The 21309-nt window shown below is 32.1% G+C and overlaps 1 protein-coding gene across 1 annotated transcript in view; it reads right to left on the reverse strand.

Moving 5' to 3' along the window:
* The window catches only part of LOC129219726 (putative sodium-dependent multivitamin transporter), a 68574-nt gene extending 47928 nt beyond the window's left edge, over positions 1–20646 (reverse strand). The window contains exons 1-5 of the mRNA XM_054854014.1: positions 20426–20646; positions 14820–14844; positions 5103–5203; positions 3546–3932; positions 292–357 (exon numbers count right to left, since the gene is read on the reverse strand). Of these exons, the coding sequence (XP_054709989.1) occupies positions 292–357; positions 3546–3881 (402 nt within the window). The 5' untranslated portion in view covers positions 3882–3932; positions 5103–5203; positions 14820–14844; positions 20426–20646. The remainder of the gene's footprint in view (positions 1–291; positions 358–3545; positions 3933–5102; positions 5204–14819; positions 14845–20425) is intronic.
* Positions 20647–21309: the final 663 nt, after the last annotated feature.

Raw genomic sequence — 21309 nt, forward strand, 5'->3', positions numbered from 1 at the left:
AAAATGAAAAAATTTAAAATTTGTTTTGAAAACTACGATACATATAGAAAAAACTTATTTTCTGAACATTTTGATTTTCAGCAGAGAAAATTGTTAGTACCCGTGTAGATAAATGTACACTATACAGGCATATTTCTAATTGAGTTTATTAATAAAATTGAAAGAGATTTTCTGTTTTTCCCTCTGTTGTCTGATATGCAGTTTTACTATTGATAATGGAAAGATTCTAGTGTTCTAAAGCCTTCTAGTCAACTTTAAAACTTCAAACAAAAAGTTTGGCCATTCACTTACCATTTGAAGAGTAAAAAGCAAAGATGCAATCGTTCTCGTACTTTTTCCAAATCGTCTCTCTAAATACTGAAACGAAAAAAAAAATAGTAGTTATAAAACTACATGGGATGTATATTCATTATCTTAATATTTTTGAATACGAACTACAAACTAAAAATTATATACGACATTGCGATTCCCTTATTGTTTTGCTTTCGCAAACAAACACATTGAGAGAGAAAATTTTTAATTCAAACGAAAAATGATAGGTGTGAGTAAGTTGTAAAAAAAATCGTTGAAAAATTTCGGGCTGCAACAAAGTTGGTGGAAGTTATTCTCTCTCTCATCCCCCCACTCGCAGAACCATTATATTAAAGCGATGTTATCAGTTCTAGTGCGTTAATATACAAATATGTAAATTCTGCTTTTTGAACTATTCATCCCTTCAACCTCCTCCCCCTCCACACACACCAAGAGCAGGAGAAAAATCTTTTCTGTCTTTATTCGACAATGATACCAACCCTTTTCTATACTTGTTACAACTTATAACCGTACATTTATAATTAGTACTGTTACTGGAATGTAATACACTACTAGGATGTAATATACTACTAGGATGTAATACTTACTAGGATATTTAAAAAATAGTGTTTTTTTTTTTTTCAGTAAGATTTTTAAACGACTTTAGAAAAAGAATTAAAGGGCTTTTTCACGCCTACTTTTTAGTGTTTTGACTAGGGATTGCAATACCGAATACCGGTATTTGGAGCAATTTTGCAATATCGTAATACCGGTATTTGCTGAGATAAAATACGGAATTTTCCGTTTTAGCTGAAAATAATAAAAAAATTAGAGAATTTTCAATTTAACTTATTCAATATCTAATTCTAAATGTACATTTCTTTCCCCATGATACAGAACCAACATCAATCAATCGATGTAAAAATTTTGCTTCACAAAAGCACGAACTAATACAATATCATTAAATAAAAGTGGCAGAAAGATTGCAGAATAATATTTTCATTACTAGATGGTGAGATAAGTCGAAAATTTGTGCGTATTTGTGCATTACTTTAATTTTTTCTATTTCTCTGATCACCTTCTTTCCCCTGTGATAGTTAATTTTGAGTGTAATTTCAAATGTATCTGTTTTATGAATAATTTATGCCAATTGTCAATAGCAGTAATACTTTGTTATTTTCTTTAAATATTTTTCTCAACTGTACTGAATTACTGAATTTTGAAAAAAAAACTTTTTCTTGTTAGTAAAAAAAAGGGTAATATGTTGTCACCGGTATTCGTTTGTTGTCATGTCTCGCTTTATACTAGGCAAATTAATATTTAGAAATTAAATAGTGCCTTAAAAATTTGCATAGAAGTTATGCAAAGTCATTTTTCAGATATTTACATAATTATAATTGCAAAAAAATTTGAAAAGAACGTGAAAACGAATAAGAGAAACTAACAAGATCAAATTTAGTCAAATTTATCGTACATTTCAAACCAAAGGCTAATAATAAAAATCAAGCACAAACATTTCCTGCTCAGGAGAAAATGATGTTAATATCGTAAAAATATCATCTCTCGGAAAGAAATTACAACTAGCTATAATCTAAAATATGTATAATATTAGTACACACAATACAAAAGAAACACATACACAGGAAGATTTGATTTTTGCAAAAATAACACGCAAGAGACCGAATTATTTGAAGATTAAGGACTTCTAGACAATTAAAGAAGGTGTCTCGCACACTGTTAGCAGTACCCCCGACCTGCGTATGTTCAGAAAGAGTATTTTCAACTGTAGGAAAGTTGAGCACTAAATGAGTTCCAGGCTTAGAGACAAGACAATTCAATAGATGTATTATGTTTTTCATTATTATTGATTTTTTGTTATGACATTTGTTCCTTCATTTTATATTTGTTCTCAATAGTTTTCATGAATAATACAATTGTTGTACACAATTATGAAATGTGGCAACAAAACAATATGTTTTCAAGCATGTTTTGAGAAATTTCAAATACCGGTATTAATACCGGTATCACGTTTTAAAAATACCGAATACCGGTATTGAATTTTTGGTCCGGTATTGCAATCTCTAGTTGTGACTTAAGATTTCTTCTTTGTTTTCATTTATTAAAAAATGTCCTGAGTGCAGGGAAGTCAAAAAGTAGTGGCTAATTTAGAATTGTCCACAAGCCATTGACTAAAAATTTGACTTTTTAGGTTGATCAGTAAGGAGAGATAACTTGGATACAAAAATCTGGTCAAGTGAGGATAAACCCTCCGGAAAAAAATCCAACATAAGGAAGAAAAATTGTAAAAAAAGGGCAAAGCTAGTGAATTTTAGAATTTTCAAGAAAAATGTCAAGGCTTCACACATGTTAAAAAAAATACTAAAATCAGTGATTCTGAAAAAAAAATCGATGACTGATTTAAATATGTTTATTTAAAGCAGTAACACCATGGTTTTTAACAATAATAAATCATGTGTCATTTCATTCTACCACAAAATACACCGACCCAAAGTTAGAATGTAAAAAAGTTAATCGTAACGTTTCTGAGGAGACTTTGGAATGTGGCACAGCAGTTCTCGAACTACAACATCGGTGTATCAGAACTAGATTTTTTTTACATGTAACAAAAGTGTCTCGAGTACTAAACAAATCTCATTTCGTAGTCTGACGCTGATTTCCTTAGAATAGTTTTCTTTCGCTACCTCTCTCATTTTGTTAATCTTCCAAGTATTTCAAAATTATTTTTTTTACTGTTAAAACAATGATTTAACCAGTTAAACTTGTTTTTGCGACAGTTAAACCACGAAAAACAAGTAGTAATCATATTTTTTTGAATGTAATATAATATATAGCTGAGATGTATTACTACTGTTTCGCCGGCTAGTGGTATACTAAAAGACCGCATCCAGGGCTCGACATAATTTTGAGCTCATTGAGAACACAATGTTTTGGTATGCCTCTTCTCCTCTCCTGAGTCAAAATTTTAAGGAGGCATTTTTTTCAATATTTACTCCTTGCTTTAGTGCAATATGAAATTACTGCATTGTTTTGAAACTTAAGCTACACATTTGGTGCCCCCAAAATTTTGGGACTCTGGATCTCTGCCCCTTGTTCCCATGCCTTAATATGGCCCTGATCACATCCCAACTATGGAAAAAAAATGAAATGAAGGGCATGTCTTCGTGTAAAAAGAGGGGTAATTACTTACATAAATGTAGCAAACGTGAGATCGAAGACGTCTGTTTTTATCTTACCTCGTAGGCGGTGGAGACTTCCATATCAAAGAAGACCGGAAGGAATCCGTACGCAGCAATGAGGCCTCCGATGGGGGACCCAACCATCCACATGAGGAACTGTGTACCATAGAGGTAGGTCTCGGCAGGCAAACCCAGGACCGAAATGGCGGACATGTAGGTGGCCATGAGACTGAAGGCCACTGGCCAGATGCTCATGTTCTTACCAGCCATCAGAAACTCCTGCGTGGTCTTCTGGCGGCCGCCCGTGAAACGAAACCACAAGCCAACCGAAGCTGACACTGCCAGCATGGCTGCAATGACTACATAATCGGCAATTCCCAGCTGTCCATACATTATGACACCAGATGCAAGAGTGGTGACACCAGAATATGACAAAGATTAATTCTGAAATGTACAAGAAGAGTTATATGTTTATATTTTTGTGCAATATACTATCCTGTCAACTCTTAAATCCACGGTCTTAAGAAATAATTCCTTTTGAGAAATTTATATATTTTCATATTTCATTAATTAGCATTCTAATAACTTCATATGCATTTGGGTCATTTTCCCTAAACAGCGCAATTTGGACAGGGCAAGGAATGGCATTCACTGTGCCAGGGGAATGACACTTAGAGGAAATAATGCGTTTTACTGACGATATTATAATTTATGTGGGAAAAGGAAACACTACTTTTATGAAATTGAAAAAGATCCAATGTCGTGGTGTCCAAAAAGTAGTTATTGTGGTTATTTGTTTCCTCTACATTTTACAGGGGAAGGACGACAGGGGAATGACAAAAATTAAAGTTAACTTATATATTGTCATAACTGCAAACAACAAATATCAATGTCACTTAAAGTAAGGGGGGGAAACTCTATACAAACAAGAGTCAATCATTCATTGAGCGATTATTACAAAATTAAATGAATTATCAAAGACAGGGTAATGACAGTCATTAAAAATACTTATCAAGATTTAACTTGATATCACCCGAATATACTCGACACCGTATATTTATTCAAAAAGAACTAAGTAAGATTATTTCTATGATGAGACCAGAATTCAAAGATTAAATTATGAGTTAATACAACTATTACCAGGTGTGAGAAACATTCATTCCATTCCTCGACAGGGGAATGACAAAAAATCAAAGGACATTTTTTACTTTTTTTTTTTAAATAATGCAAACCTTGAAGAATTTTTTTTTTCTATTTTACAACATTGCATAACACTTCTTAAGGGGTTAAACAACATTTTCTGTACAAATATGCATGGCTTCCTGAATCTTTAGAGCTGATTTTGCTTTAAGGTGGAGGTAGGGACACACAGGGGAATGACATTTATCATCTCAAAAAATTGTTTGAATGTATAATAATAATAGAGTGTTTGTTTTAACTTATTTTACAAACATAAAAACATGTTGTTAAAGCATTCTAGCGTCAGTTTTATTTCTATACTAGTTAGTTTGTTATTTTTGGAGCAAGGACAAGAATTTAGCAGTTTAAGAGAAAATGCTCCATTTATCTCCTTATTAACAAAACAAAAAATGAAAAGATCTATCTTTTTCATACCTACAACTTTTCTCTACCTCAAGGGTGGCTAACCTTTATGGGAAGAGTGCCAATTTTTGGACAAGAAAGTTCTACGTTCCACTTCCAAATTTGACAATTGTCTGAAAAGAAATAAAACGTTGAAAAAGTGTTAGTTTTTCGGAATTTTCACTGAGAAAGCATTGTTTGTAAGTCTTCCACGCCTTAACTACTCAACCGATTATCATGAAATTTTGTATATACATTGTCGGGCATATGGAATTTACAGAATGGAACATAGGCTACCTTTCAACAAAAAAAGAAAAAATACAAGATTTGTAGTCCAATTTTATAGAAAAGCAAAAATTTGCTAGAAATTCATCAAGAAAAAAAGTATTATTTGTTTGATTTTTGCAGCATTCTAAATCCCTTAAAAAGCTGCACAATATGAAATTCATCCGAAAATTGAGAGATAATTAGAACATTCCCAAATTCTTCGTTTTTAGTTGATTTAATGTTCTGAAACGAGATTTATCTTCTTTTTTAAAGTATCGTCTGCTAAAGTATCGTCACGGAATTGAAATTAAATCAAGTTAAATTTCTTATTCATAACAGAAGATCTTTTTGTAAAGAAAAGTAACAAATAACCAAGCATGAAGAATTTTTTAAAAAGAAAGAGAACTTTCTTTACAAAATACCGTCGGTTTCGTAATCATAGTTTTAAGTGGAAAATGAGTGAAAACGTTTTTTTATACATTCAAAAAGAATAATGGATTTAGTTTTAACGTTTTTTTTTTTTTTTCTTTTTTTAAATATCGACGCCAGTTTTAATAGCTTTTATGAAACACAATGGGGTCGTTTCCAAAATTTTAAAAGTATTTTTTTCTGAAAGAGCATGCTTAAAAACATAGGATCTGACCATTTTTCAAATAATTTGCTTAAGTTTAATATTTTTAAAAAAATACTTAAATCGGCGCGCTTCCAATGTTTATGCTTCTGTCTGATGACATCACAAATGATGAAATGCCATTCTGTGTTGCCATTCACAGAGCAAAATATTTATTTCGCATCTTTACACATGTGTATTGGCAACGATATGGTTGATAGTAAGCGTAGAGCACAATTTTAATTCGCTTCTTGATTATCATAACGTGGAATCGCGGTAGAAAGATGCGGCAAAGTGCATCATTTGTGACGTCATCAAAACCACTCCTTGTTTCAAAAATCGGATATTTTAAAAAATTAATTAAAAAATAGCTATTGGGAAAATAGAAGTATTTTCTGGGTCCAGGTTTTTTTTTTTTTTTGAGCAATCACGATTGCTTATTGCTTTCATTTGACTGTTTTTGGCGTGCTATCATTTTATTTTCCCACCGCCACCCTCCGCACCATCACCGTCGACCGGTTCCTCACGATGCTGCTCCTCTAGCGAAAGCCGTCTCCAGGTTGCATCCGTGTCCTACACACACGCACATACATACACAAGTGCACAAACACGCACACATACATACACAACTGCACACACACGCACACATACATACACAACTGCACACACACGCACACATACATACACAACTGCTCACACACGCACACATACATACACAACTGCACACACACAAACACATACACCTACACACACATACACAAACACGTACACACACCCAAACACATACACACACGCTTACATACAGACACCTACACATACACACACACAAAAACATACACACACATACACACAACTACCCACACACTTATGCCAGCACACAGACACAAACACACATGCCTACACACACATACACATACCCCCTACGCACAAACACACATACCCCCGCACACACAAACACACACGCCTACATACACACACTCGTGATTGCGAAAAACATAATTTAAATTCAAGATGTCAAAATTCAAATTAATTTTTCTTTCTTTTTTTTTTTTTTTTTTTTGCTTATTTTATTAATTTTAGTGATAAAAATTACTACTTTTGACTGAAGGAAACAACCCCATTGATTGGCAAAATTCTGTTAAGTTGAATGTGCGTTAGTTTTAGTTACTTATAGTTTAAATATTTTTCTGAACATAAAGCATTAATACATGCGAATTCATCTAAGCAACAATCATCATTCTAACGGCCATGTCAACGTGGAAAGATCACACCTGATGCTGTATAACATATAGAGCTGACTGAAGCTTCTGGATTTAAAGAAAAAAAATAAAGTTTAAAATTTTGAGTCAGAAAATTGTTTTTTTTTCCTACACATCGACGGAAAATTCTACATTTTTTTTTTTTCGTGTCGCCTATTTTTCATAAATATAGTGCTACAAAAGAAATGAATAATATCTTCCCCTCCCTCCACCTTGTCCCTCAATTTCATCAGCCTTCCTTCTCCCTCAAAGTTGATTTTTAAGGAGGTCTGCAGACTATTTCTAAATTAGGAGGGTTTTTTCTTTTTTTGCTTTCTACACGAATTTTTATTCGATTTTGAGGGGTGTGCGCTCTTGAACTTAGGGGTTGGACACCCCTGGTTAATCCTAACCTGGCAGCATCGTAATGCTCTGATTAAGATCTGCGCAGCCTTCACAATGTACAAAGGTTAGGTTTGCTCCAACTATATACTCAAACGAATGACCAGACACAACAAAAAATCTAGATAAATGTCCAGACGTCTCAATATAACTTAACTGTCTCTTCCAAATTTACACACAAGGAACAGTGAAAATTATCCTCCTGAATAAAACAACCTGTTAAATTCCTTTTTGTGTGGTCATCAGTGGAACGAAACTCCCGAATGCATATCCTGCTTAGAATATTTAACCTTGGTTGGCAGTGCTTCGAGTTTAATAATGGCCTAGTTCCTTTTTCGCGAAAGGTTGTGATTGCGGCTCATTGCGGCGCTCAAATCAATCCTTACTCTTGAATTAGAGACACGAAATCAATGAATGATTAGAAACCTTGAGGAAAGTATTTTCTATTGATGTGTCTCAGGATATCCTCCGAAAATTCGAAAAGAATTTTCGGTTATGAATAGAATAAGCATTGGGCAATTCCACAAAACTTGGGAACTTGGTGTAAAAAAGAAATCATGAAAAAATGTCGCAGTTTTTATTTATTTTTTGAATTTTTTTAATCTTTTTTTTTTTAATGTTCTTTAAATAAAGTTTACAAACTAGAATATGGTAATCCCAGGTGAACCATTTTCTTTTCGTAAGACGACTTCTTTTACGAGCTCACATTTGAGTAAATTCTCTCTCCCTCTTCGCTAGAAATAATTTTAAACGAGTATAGTTTTACTGTTTTTACCTGTTTTTGCTAACTAATTACCTTTTCTTCTGACGGATTCATTCCATAAGAAGACAATTATTCTCGTTTGTTTTAAAATTTCTCCTTTAAATATTTGAAAGGCATTGATTGATAAATCATTGAATTCTTTGCAACGTGAGTTGTAACATTATAGCTTGTAAATAAAACATTCTTACTTTTTCCTCTATTCATTTATGTAACTAAAAAGCAATTATAGGACAATTTGATTTTTTTAAATATTCTATTTAGAAAAATAACTTACTAATCTTCTAGCGTAAGTCAGATGATGCGTCACAGCCAGGGTTACTAACCTTGAAGAAACAATTTGAGGAACATCTGGCGTGATTTTGAGGAGCATTTTGAAATTTTGCGGAGCAATTCGGTATTTTATATAAAAATCAATAAAAAAAATTAAACCACTTATTAACCCACCTTTACATTGTTTTTGAGCTCTGATAATCATTTTTAGCACTAGCATAAGAATAATAATTTTTAAATTAATAACACTTTATCCAATTTAAACACCATGACATGCACTTTAAACAATATGTCATGCTTTGAGTATAAGGGTTTAATTTTCATATTACCATGCCTAATAACCTAACAAAATATAATAAAAATAAATTTAATTTTATCAAAATCTTTGGTGAGCCTGGTCAGAATAAAGACCAAACGGGAAATGTGGAGCAAAATTAATTCTTTGCGGAGCTGCGGAGTTTCGCTACTTTTGCGGAGCAGTTGGCAACCCTGGCTCAGCCAATAAAAGATGACACTAAATTCTTAATTGTATATGATATACTAGCAAAAATACCCGGCGTTGCCTGGGTCAGTAATAATTATTAGAAAAAATCGTTACTTGCTTTTGTTTTCTGTTTTAAGTGAAAGAATTTAAAACACATTTTTTTGGCGTGATTAAAAATCTAGTTTCTTCCTTACCCATAAAACTAAAATAGCAATAAGTATAAAGAACAAAGTAGTACTGATTTAGAAACGAAAGCACTATATTTAAGCATATACAAATTTAAAAAACATGAAATTAATCTTCTCATGTTTAAAAAGATTAATCTGTTGATACTTTTTTTTTTAACATGGAGTCTAAAACCTTTTCTGTATGGCTAATGAAGTACGAAGTGATTAAAAAAAAGTAGCTGCGCTCGTAATCCCCTTATACTTGCTTTAGTTATTTCGGGAAATTTCAGTCATTGTGGCTCTTGGTGCGATTTTACCGAATTTGCGAAAGTCGTTTCGGGGTACCTTCGATGATGCTCCCCCATTCTTTCCTTACTTTGTAAAACGATATGATATTAATTTTCGTTACAGAGATATCGTCGTCAGATGCTGAGATATTTTTGGTCACCATAAAATGGCGCTAAACAGTTTCATCCGAAATGTTACCAAAATAAGTAATAAAATTTGGTGATTGTTTGAAATTGTGCAAAAAGGAAAATTAATGGAAGTTTTTGTGCTGTTTATGGATTTGCCTAATTTAGTTGCTGGATTATTTAACACAGTAAAAAAAGTCTTTTGAAAACTCTTTGGTTGGCGTTATTTTGTTTACATGGTGAAAGTTGAGAAACATTATGACGTAGTCTTCGGCTTCAAAAACAGCAACGTTGAAAAAACTGCCAAATGCATCAGCTACGGAAATCTTTCTGCAAAAATTTTGGCGATCTGCTGGTTGTTTGGATAATGAGTAAGTGTTCAATCAGCATAAATAATAATAAAAACCATTAATTACATTAAAGTTCCGTTTAAATGGAAAATCATCAGCCAAATCATGTATTATTTGCCAATCTTGTGCAAAAATCTTACTTCAAGATTTGACTTGAGAAAAGCCTTGAACAATCACGAAAAGCAAAGAAAGTCAACAATACAACAATTGTCGCTATCGACAGGAAGTTGAGATGATACACTAAATACTGTATTGAGTTGAGGAAAGCCTTCGAACATGGATCTAAAAAGCTCATAACTCGTTTTTTATTCTACTTAGAAATTTCGAACAGGTGCCATCTTCAGCAGAAAAATCAGAGCTTTCGATGGACATATAATGTAAATATGTGCAAGTATTTTTTCATCCCAATATTAGAGAATTTATATAAAAATTGTGTTTTATTGCCCCCCTAAGGGGGTTTTGCCCCCCATAACGGGACGAAAACTACCCTATGTGTTATTCTGATGCATAAGCTATATTATTGTAAAGTTTCATCAAAATCCGTTCAGTAGTTTTTGCGTGAAAGAGTAACAAAAATCCATCCATACATCCATACATCCATACATCCATACATCCATACAGACAAACTTTCGCATATATAATATTAGTAAGATAATAAAGTTATTTTCGGGGAAATGAAAGGTTAACATTTCTATACACGCCCACCTGATAGGATTAATACTACTGCTGACATTAATTAAAAAGCATAATTTATTTTAGTCTTTTGGTTTATAATGTTTTAATTATTGTAAGAGTCAACTTTTTAGCCCCAAAAAAATTCTAATATGTTTGTTCCACATGGACATTTTTGTCTTCTGTAGTAAAAGTAGTCTCTAGTTTTACCAATAAAAAAATAAGTTTTTAAACGAAATCATATATAACAGCAGAATGTCAGAAAAGAAGCAAAAAAATTGTAATACATATGAAAAGAAACCTTGTCTCCAGAAAAAGGAGTGCAGAAAGAGAAAAGTTGAAAATTTTCAGAAGTTGCCTCAAGCAAATCAAGATGAATTGAAAAATAAAGTAGAAAATTTTCAACGGAAAAAAGTAGCTAAAGTCAGACTTCTTAAAAACCACCTTACGCGAGGAAGTTATTCATCAGTAAATACAATATGGGTTTGAGAAGAAAGTGTCCAGAGAGCTCATTCAAAGAAAAAAATTTTATTCCAAGAAAATCTAAGCTAAATTTAAGAATTTTACGCAAAGGAGTAGATTAACCAGATTAGCTTGAGATAGAAAAGCTGTAGTTACAACCTTGGGAAATTTTAAAAATCAAGCTCGACATCTCATTTATTATTATTTGAACTACTTAAAATCCATTATTCATCAGCGGTAGTCGAGCAAAGTAAATTCTTTGAAGAGACAACTTGAAAAGCCAACTAATATTACAACCATTATGCAATATTGAACGTTATGATTATATCAGCTGGAATATGATGGTGTATTCTAACCTATGAAAGTTACCAGTTGTATCAACGTAGAATTTGAAATCATTATAATGTAATCAACAGGAAAATACGGGAAGTGGCATGAAAATAAGGGGAAACTATTTTATCTTCTAATCTAAACTGATTCATTCACTAAACACTCAAATAATTATTAGTTCAAGATAATATTTTAAACTTGTACCACCGTTCTTCTTGCAGACTAACTATTTTTTTTTTTCAAAAGTTATTTTTATTAGCCTTAATCTACTTATATAATTACTAAATAAATAATTATATAATTAACAATATAATTATATAAAAATATAATTAATAAGACAAAAACGCCAAAAAGTACTATCAAAGTAACACGAATTGAAAGAGTCTTTAATAGCAATAAATATATGTTAAACCACATTTGATTTTACCAAAAACATTACCAAAGATTTCATGTTTACTTCGGTGAATTCTACTTCACGATCGATGAAGTCACGATCTAACGAACTTTTATTATGCTACATCAAAAAAAGGGAGGGGGGTGGCCTTATTGGTCTGTTTGACCTTATTTGGCGAACTCACACGATATATATATTGGGCATTTCACGGTACCCCTCGCTTCTTCCTATGGCACCCCAGGATGCAGCGGCACCCAGTTTGAGAACCCCTGACTTATATGACTAACTTCATCACCGCTCCATATTTTATCATCTGTGCTCAAGTTTCTTATAGTTTTTTTTTTTTAATTTGCTAGAGTAAATTGTTAACTTTCAGAAAACAGGACAGTTCTTCGTCCCGACATCATGTGTGGCACTTGAAACCTGAACTGCTCCGTTCAAAACGGGCGGTATGGTCACTAGGGTGGGGCTTATTTTAAAAGTATGAAACTAGGACCGTCTCAGCCCCTAATTTGGTTCCTTTTTATGAAAAACAAAAAATTCAGGCAAAATTTCAGCAGGATCGAACAATATTCAGAGGTAGCTCAACGATGGGTAAGTTTTTAACGCACAAATGGATATACTTAACACATGGGAATTTAAATTAATGACAACCCCCCCATTATAAAAATACATTTATTATTACTTCAGTTACCCATTTTAAGTCATGTGTAAGGCATTATTAGACTATTTAAAAACATAAGTAATGCCAAAAAAAAAATCTGATGAGCCATTTTGTGTTGTAATCATAGAACGCATTAACCACTGTTCATAAAAGTTTGAACTCTCTTTTTTATTATTATTTATCAGAAATTATGGATATTTTTGACTATAATTGAAATTTTGCTTTTTAATTGTTAAGGCTAGAATTTGTTTTACCAGATTGTATAATTATTCAACAGTAGTAGTAAAGCTTACTTAATTGCTGCAAAAATTAATCAAATTTAGTGAATTGTAATTGTGACGAAAAATTAATCTATAATCTTACTGAAAAATGGGAACTTGACCATTTACCAAATTACTGGGAAAGGAATTTCTTAACTTAAGACAGTTCCTAATATTCCATATTTTTAACTGATAAAGCTCAGGATGCAGCTCTCATGACCTCAGAGCAGGAATATAAATGGAGGGAGCAACTCAAATAATTAGCTGAGCAAAAACTGAGGCTATGACTCCAAGTCACGTGACTTAACGACGAACGGTTGACACGTTTTCGTGAAACTAGCGAAGGAAACCTGATTTCTTCCATTGATTTGCTCTAAAATCTACCACATGACTTGGGGTCTTTGTTTCCAGTAAGAAAGTCTTCACTTCCTTTATTTTATCTCTTCTCAATGGAAATGACAGTATTTGTGCAATGTGCTTTCATAACACCAGTCCAAACACTGGTCTAAAAAGCTAAATAACAAAACTTCGACGAGGTGCTAGCAAAGATCAAATTATGGAGTAACTAATTAGTTTAATCTACTATTAGATTAAACTAATTCAAATTACATCAGCATTAAAACTAAAATAATTCTATATAAAACATGGATAAGACCTGTTGTCCTGTATGGGAGTGAATGTTGAGCTCTCAACAGGACAGAAGGAGAGAAAAGTTTTAAGAAAGATTTTTGGACCAACAAAACAAGATAACTATTAGAGAAGAGCTTATAACCATGAAATTTACAAAAAGTATAGTGAACCTAACATCTTAAATGTTATTAAGGCATATCGCATTAGGTGGTAGGCCACATATTTCAATATGCTGATGCGTTACCCACAAAAAAAGTCACCTTCTCCAACATTGAAGGAAAACGCCGAAGTGGGAGACCACCTGTTAGGTGGCTGGAAGGGATAGAGAAGGACTTAAAATTATTAGGAGTGAACTGATGGAGGGCCATTTTCACGGGACGGGGTTAGGTGGGAAAGACTTCAGGAGACCGTCTTGGCCTGCAACAGGCTGTTGCACCAGCGAAGAAGAAGAATTAGTTTAATCTTTGAAGCATGCATGGGAATTATATCCTCTCCTGAAGACTGTGCTGTTTAAACACTTTCAAGAATATTGGGATTTTATTGGTACAGGGAAGTATGAATCAAGAACTTCATTAAAGGCGTTGCAAAGCTATTAGAAGGTATAAAGACAATCGACAATGCAAGCAAATACCTAGAACAAAATAAACCAAAGATAAACGAAAATTAGAATAAATTTCTGAAATGTAATTATCTTCCTTTTTTTTTCTTTTGCTGGTCCAGTTAGGAGAGTACAGTTTTATTTTCACAGGGGACATACCATTCTCGTAGATGCCTTAAGGTGTATATTTTTTCAAGATATGGACATCCAAAGTTTAATTGAGATTAGTCACTCCTATGCCGGGCGGATGAGTGCTAATAAGAACGAAACTGCAGTTCTCGGCTGGAACTGACTGAGCTGGTGGTGTATTTCATGCAATTGAGATTGGTTTCAAAAGGAAAAGAACTATGTGATATGCACATTTTCATAGTTTGTATAGATTTGAGAGCTTAGATGTCTGCACTGCTAGCTTCCAGTGTTTCTTAGAATCATCTATTTCTGAAATTGCTGCTTGAATAGTCATTAATAATTTCTGCATTTCAGAATCAAAATCTATTAAATTTCTAATCACTCGTGTGTATCTAAATATTGCGTATTTATCAGGACTTGAGGTGCGATATCGAAGGCAAACATCGATGTTTCAAAACATCGATGTTAGAACTTAAAACATCGATGGTATTGATACATCGACCAAAAAAATCGATGTTTCCAAACATCGATGTTTTAAAACATCGATCATTATAACATATCAATGAATCGATCATAAAACATATCAATGTATAACATATATTTTTGAATATACTACACTAATTTAAGCAATACAAAAGAATACGTACCCGAAGAATATTGAAAATACTGAACCTGAAATCATGAATATAATTTAATAAGAATAATTTCGCAACATCTTGATATTGAAGTAAGGCAAAAATTGATAATAAGACAAGCACCGATTAATACAAACTAGTTATAGTAATAAGAAAACATTTTCAAACTGAATGAAACTAAAAGTAAATTTACACCAAAAAATAACTTAAGAAAAAATATATCATAGCACTTACAGTTATTTGAATGATGATAAAAAGTTGTGCTAATTATTTTAAAAATACAAAATTAATTCTAACAATTATTTTTAAGAGCAAGAAATATGTTTTGTGCTGTTAGTTAATAATTAAACACAAATTGTAAGTAATAGAGGGGCGACTTGTTGGGGGAAGTCGATAAGTAACCCAGAATATTGGTGTTGACAGTCTGGAGAAAAAGAAGTTTGTTTACTTTGTCCCCCAGAAGCGCATTTCTCTTTTCGCGGACTATCCTACCAGTCAGATAAACATCTCTTTCCGATGGAACAGAAGTTGCCATCACTATCAAATACTTTAAAGCAACTTTTACCAGCTCTGAATTTTTAAAGTTATAATTTTCACCTTAGTAACGTATAGGATTTTCCTTTAGTTTAGGAACTGGAGCCTTGAAATAGACTGCAAGTTCTGACACCAGACTACCAGTGTCAGGTTCTTCCAATAGCTTTGACCTCTTCCTCACTTCTAGTTAAACTACTATCTTGTAGTGATCTTCCCCAAAATCATCCTCTACACAGAAAAATTGATCTTATAAAATAGGTGCAAAAAAAAAGATTTTTTTTATCTCAACTCTATAAGTAAACTTAATTACCCAACGAGAAAATTGAAGGAAATTTTATGATAATTTTCTATGAAAATGCAAAAACATCAACATCGATAAAACATCGAAACATAAACATCAACGGTCCAAAAACTTCAAAAGTAAAACATCGATGTTAAAAACATCGATACAAAAACATCAATGTTTCCAGAACATCGACATCGATGTCGCAGCCTAATCAAGACTTGTTCTAAGAAAATCAGTGTTGAGTTGAATAGAATTAAAAAGGAAATCTTCGATTCCAATTGACTTAACAGATGGAGGGAGGATGGCTTTAAACAGACAAAGGATATAATTGAAGTTTTAAAAGTAGCAAACGATCGTACCAAACGTGAAATTGTTCTTATGGAAGACAGCGGGTCAACCTATGGTGAAAATTATCAATTATTGATACAAGATGTTGAAAGTCAAAGTACGCTGCTAGTAGAGACAGAATTCTTAGTTTTTGCAATGATGATACAATCTTAATTTCAAAAGTTGAAGTCAATATGTACCATTATTAAAACTTTGCAATTAATGCGATAATTTTAAATAATTTTGTTTTGAAGAAATCGTAGTTTTTGCTATATTTTCTAAACTTTGAGGCCTTTGAGCTACCTCTAATATTTTAGTACATTGTTCAAACTTATCATGTATCATTTTTATAGTAAATGGAACAAAATAAAAGGGACAGATTTAAGGCATGCAAAAATCAGAAAGAAAAAAAATTCACAGCTTATAAGCTCCACCCTAGTGGTCACCTTAGTGGTGGGTAGTGGGTGACTTTATTTCTCTTGATTTTTCGAAAAGGAAATGGTAATATTCGACAGAACGCTTTACATAAAGAGAGCTGTTTCATTTCTTCGTTAATTTAGAGAATAATTTTAAAAATACATAGTTATTTAAATGGATATTTTAACTATAATTAAACTACCCGTGTCTTCTTGGTGCCCTAAACACGTAGGGGAACATGGAGCAAAGTGAAATAGCAGGGCGTAGTGAAATGGTAAAATATTTACTCTGCTTTTAGCTCCACCTATCTGGTATTAGTTTAACTATGTAGTACCATATGTAGTCTATTCCAGTCAGGAAAAAAATACTGACGGTGAATAAAGCCTTTGGTTATACAGGCAATTTTAAAAAATTGATACTCATATTGTAATATTTTGTTGTAAGTCAAAAATTATTTTTGTTACTATAAAATGATAAAGTTCTTGTTAATAACATTTTAACTATTAATTGAGACCTTTTAGTATTCAATGCAGTATTAATTTAGTTAATATCAAGCTTATTTGTAATTTAAGGGGGTCCGGGACACAAAAATCCTCAAATTTTGCAATTTTTTTTTATAATTTGAAAAATTGCTTCGTTTTTTTCTGCTTAAGAGGACGTTTGAATCTTGTTTCTACCTTAAATAGAACGAAAGTTATAGTTATTTTTGTTGCATGCATCTAACGAATGTGTACATAACTTTGAAACTTTAAACGCGTTTTTCTCCATGATGCAATTTTTCCCGATTTCTTGCATTCAAACTCTTATAAGTCAGGAACCGATACAGATAAAGTAATGAAACTTGGAGCATATCTTTTTCAAGCAATTTACTTTAATTTTTATTCGGCGAATTTGAAAAAAACGTTTACAGCAAAAATTATGATTTTTTTAAAAAAAAGTATCTTCGAATTTTTCGAAATTTTTCTTCAAATATTTTTTATTTTTTATTGAATCAATATTTTTAAAATCGCCGAATAAAAATTAAAGCTTAGATATTTGTGCATACTTTTTTGAAAAAAAATTGAAAATTGACCAACAATATTTTGAGTTATAGCAATTTAAAGCAACCCCATTTTTTTGAAAAAAACTAATTAAATTTAAATAAAAAAATATTTTTTTTTCATATTTATGTTATGATTTTGCTTATTAAATAAATGATGAATCAGTTCAAAAAATTTCAAAACTCTAAAGTACATAATAAAAAAATTTTCAAAATGTGTCCCGGACCCCCTTAAATAAATTGTAAAATTAGTCAAGTACATACAGGGCAAAGTGGATGGGGCAAAGTGAAATAGTTAGGGTCATTTACTCACTCAATCATTTAATTTAAATCACTAACATTTTCGTTTATTAATTAATTCATTTACATACCTTCTTTTAATAATTCACCTATTTATTCATTCATTCACTTATTTTCTTATTCAGTTATTCTTTTACTCGTTCATTCATTTTTCTTCATATATTAATTGATTTATTCATTTAATTATTTGTTTATTGTTTCATTATCTTTTCATTTATTCATTCAACTTTTTATTTACTGATTAATTTGATCAAAAATGTGTTTCATAGTAGAATAGAAAACATTTCATTATAAAATTATTTTATTTTTCACTTTGCCCCATGAATTTTTTTTTTTTTTTTTTTTTTGAAGACTTAAATTTACTGCCAAAAATAATAAGCAGTCCCAGGAATACAACAAAAACAGACTTATTTCTCAACTTCTGATTTTTAACTCGACAGACAAAGGAAGAAGGTTATAAGTTTGACGTGTCTGTTTCTGTGTACCTATGTATCTCTGTACCTATTTATCTGTCTGTGGCACTCTAGAGCCAAAACGGATGGGCCGATTTTGAAAAACCTTTTTGTACGAAAGGAGAGTTGATCGAGAGTATTCTTAGCTAGGTTGCATCTTTGGATGACTTTAATTAACGAAGATATTAATTAAAAAACCTTTTCAAAGTTTTTTGCGACTTTTGCAGTGAAAACATCTTTAAAAGTTTAAAAGTTTAGAACAAAAACAAAAAGTACTTTTTTCTGCGTCTGATAGAATGAGTTTAGAACTTCCATGTTATATAGAATTCGAATTATAACGTTTTTTAAAGCAGATTTTAAATACTACTAATCCTTTATTCACGCGATTGGTAAACGAATTCATTGTTGGCCGACAAGGAAATTAAACGCAACGATTTGAAAATGTTTATCTGCTGCCAGTATCTATTTGCCAACAAATAAAATACTTGTAATTGATTTTTAGTAGTGTACAAGGCTTTTAAAAGGAATTTCAATTTTCCCTCTTGATTCTACATTTGCGATCCAATCGAAGGTTTTTAAATTTTTAATTTTAGTTATTTGTAACACATTTGAATAATTTAAGGGGAATACGAAGCAAAGAAAAATGGTTAAAAAAAAACTCATCTTTTCAAAACGAACAAATTGGAAATTGTTTTGAAAATTTCAGTACATAAAAATGAGCAATGTATTTTATAATAAAACTTGATTGGAATATTATTTTCTATTTTTGGCGGAAAAGGTGAGAAGTGTTCACTTTTTTCCATGAGGCAAAGTGAAAAATAAAATACTTTTCTAATGAAATATTTTTTTGCTAATTATTAAAAATATTTTTGATTTAATGAATGAGTAACTAAAATAATGATCGATAAATAAATAGAGAGTGAAACAATAAACGAGTGAAGGAGTTAAATAATTGCCGGAGGATGTCTGTAGGATGTCTGGATCTCTGTGACGCGCATAGCGCATAGACCGTTCGGTCGATTTTCATGAAATTTGGCACAAAGTTAGTTTAAAGCATGGGGGTGTGCACCTCGAAGCGATTTTTCGAAATTTCGATGTGGTTCTTTTTCGATTCCAATTTTAAGAACAAAATTATCATAAGATGGACGAGTAAATTACGAAATTATCATAACGTGGAACCGTAACATGAGCACAAGCCAATTGGCGAGAAAATTCACCATACATTATTTGTAAATATATAGGCGAACCAAAAGACCTTTTAATTTTTCTATTACAGACAAAGCCGTGCGGCACCACTAGTGTTAAATGAAGGAATACAAATGAATTAAGTACTAAATGAATACATGAGTGACTTTTTAAATAGTTGAACAAGTAAACGAAATGAACTATTTATTTTGCCCCATCCACTTTAGCCCGCATGCACTTTTGTACAAAACATTTAAAATGAAAACAGCTTAATATTAATTAAATTAAATTCTGCACCGAATATTAGAAGGTCTCTTTCAATATTAAAAAATATTGATGATAAGAAATTTATCATTTTATAACATAAAAATAATTTTTGACTTGCAACAAGATATTACAATATGAATTTCGAGTTTTGAAAATGGCTTCTATTATCATATGCTTTGATCTTCAGGCACAATATTTTCCAGACTGGAGTTGCATACATGTGTTACTACACAGTTAACATGTAACCAGATAGGTGGTGCTAAAAACAGGGTAAATATTTCACCATTTCACTTTGCCCCGCTATTTCACTTTGCCCCACATTTCCCTACCAAAAATTTATTGGCGGTTACCGCTACTTCTCGCCATTACAATGCCGGCTTCTCATATTTGGAATTGTAGAAACTAGCGGTGCTAACAGCTTGAGACACCTCTCTTCAGTGGCGAATGTAGCACCCCTGCCACCCCCGCTGCTCAGGGGGGCGTAAGAAGTGTGAGGGTGCATGCTCTGAAAAAATTACACGATGTTAAAATTACTTTTAAAAAAATCTTATGAGGGGCCGTACTTATACATCTGGCGGGGGGGTGCACCGAAATCTATGTACGCTACTTCGTCTCCCTCTTGCAAAAAAAATTTTTTTAAATGACCGAAAAAGAAAATCTTTTTTTTTTGAGTCCCCTGTTATGGCCCTCGCTCAAGGTGTACTCTTACATTGCAGATGTGCCTGTATCACCATTCGTGGACAAATATTTATGAATTTTTCTAACGGCATGACATTTAGCAAAAAACGCAATAATAACAAATTTTACATACCTTAAAACTGTCTTAACTGCGGAACACTACTCTGTACATACAGCACTTATTTTCTTAAACACTGCACTTTGCTAAACATCATTTTGCAATTTTAAATTGAAATATTCTTTTTAATCCCTATTTTTTAGAAAAATCATTCTTGTATGTTCTCAAGATATTGAATGCTTTCCGGAATTTTCGAATTAAAACAAAAACTGATAAAGCTCTTAAAATACGATAAAAGTCTCCTCGGTTGAAAGTGATCCTTTTCGGATAGAATATTCGCGCCCAATGATTTTTTCTCCCGGCGTTTGATGACGCAGTGAACCACGTGATCTTGGATCAAGCCGTGAACTTTCACTTGCATCTGGTCAGTCGGTGATCAAGGGATGACCATGAACACTTTGACGAAAGTTTTTCTTATCTGTAACGTTTTCGTTTTTTAAATTATGAAATACATCAGGAGCGGATACAGACAAGCCCGTCATTTAGAGGATCAGGAAAGGGAAATTGCACCCCCCCCCCCGGCTTTGAGAAATATATGTATTTACTATTTACATTAAAGTGGGCTCGGTCTTAATTTACATATTGATTACTATTAATATTTTGTAAAAAAAAAAAAAAAAGGAGAAAAAACCGCTCGCTAAATAATTTCTCAAGTTTTTTCAGTCCTAAAGTCAAAATTCTTTTTTTTTTTTGTAAAGAAAAAGAAAGAAAGAAAAAAGGGGAGAAATCTCATCGGTCCGTGAAAAAAATTCACCTTTTTTAACCTTTCACGAGTTTAAAGGTATTTTTTTCTGGAAAAACGAAAAGAAAAAGAAAGATCTAAATCATTCGAATTAAAACTTCGAAATCTTGATCGTGGAAAAGTAATAGTAATTCGATCATTCTTACAAAAATAGACA

The sequence above is a fragment of the Uloborus diversus genome, chromosome 4 (assembly GCF_026930045.1).
Source record: "Uloborus diversus isolate 005 chromosome 4, Udiv.v.3.1, whole genome shotgun sequence".
Taxonomy (NCBI): domain Eukaryota; kingdom Metazoa; phylum Arthropoda; class Arachnida; order Araneae; family Uloboridae; genus Uloborus; species Uloborus diversus.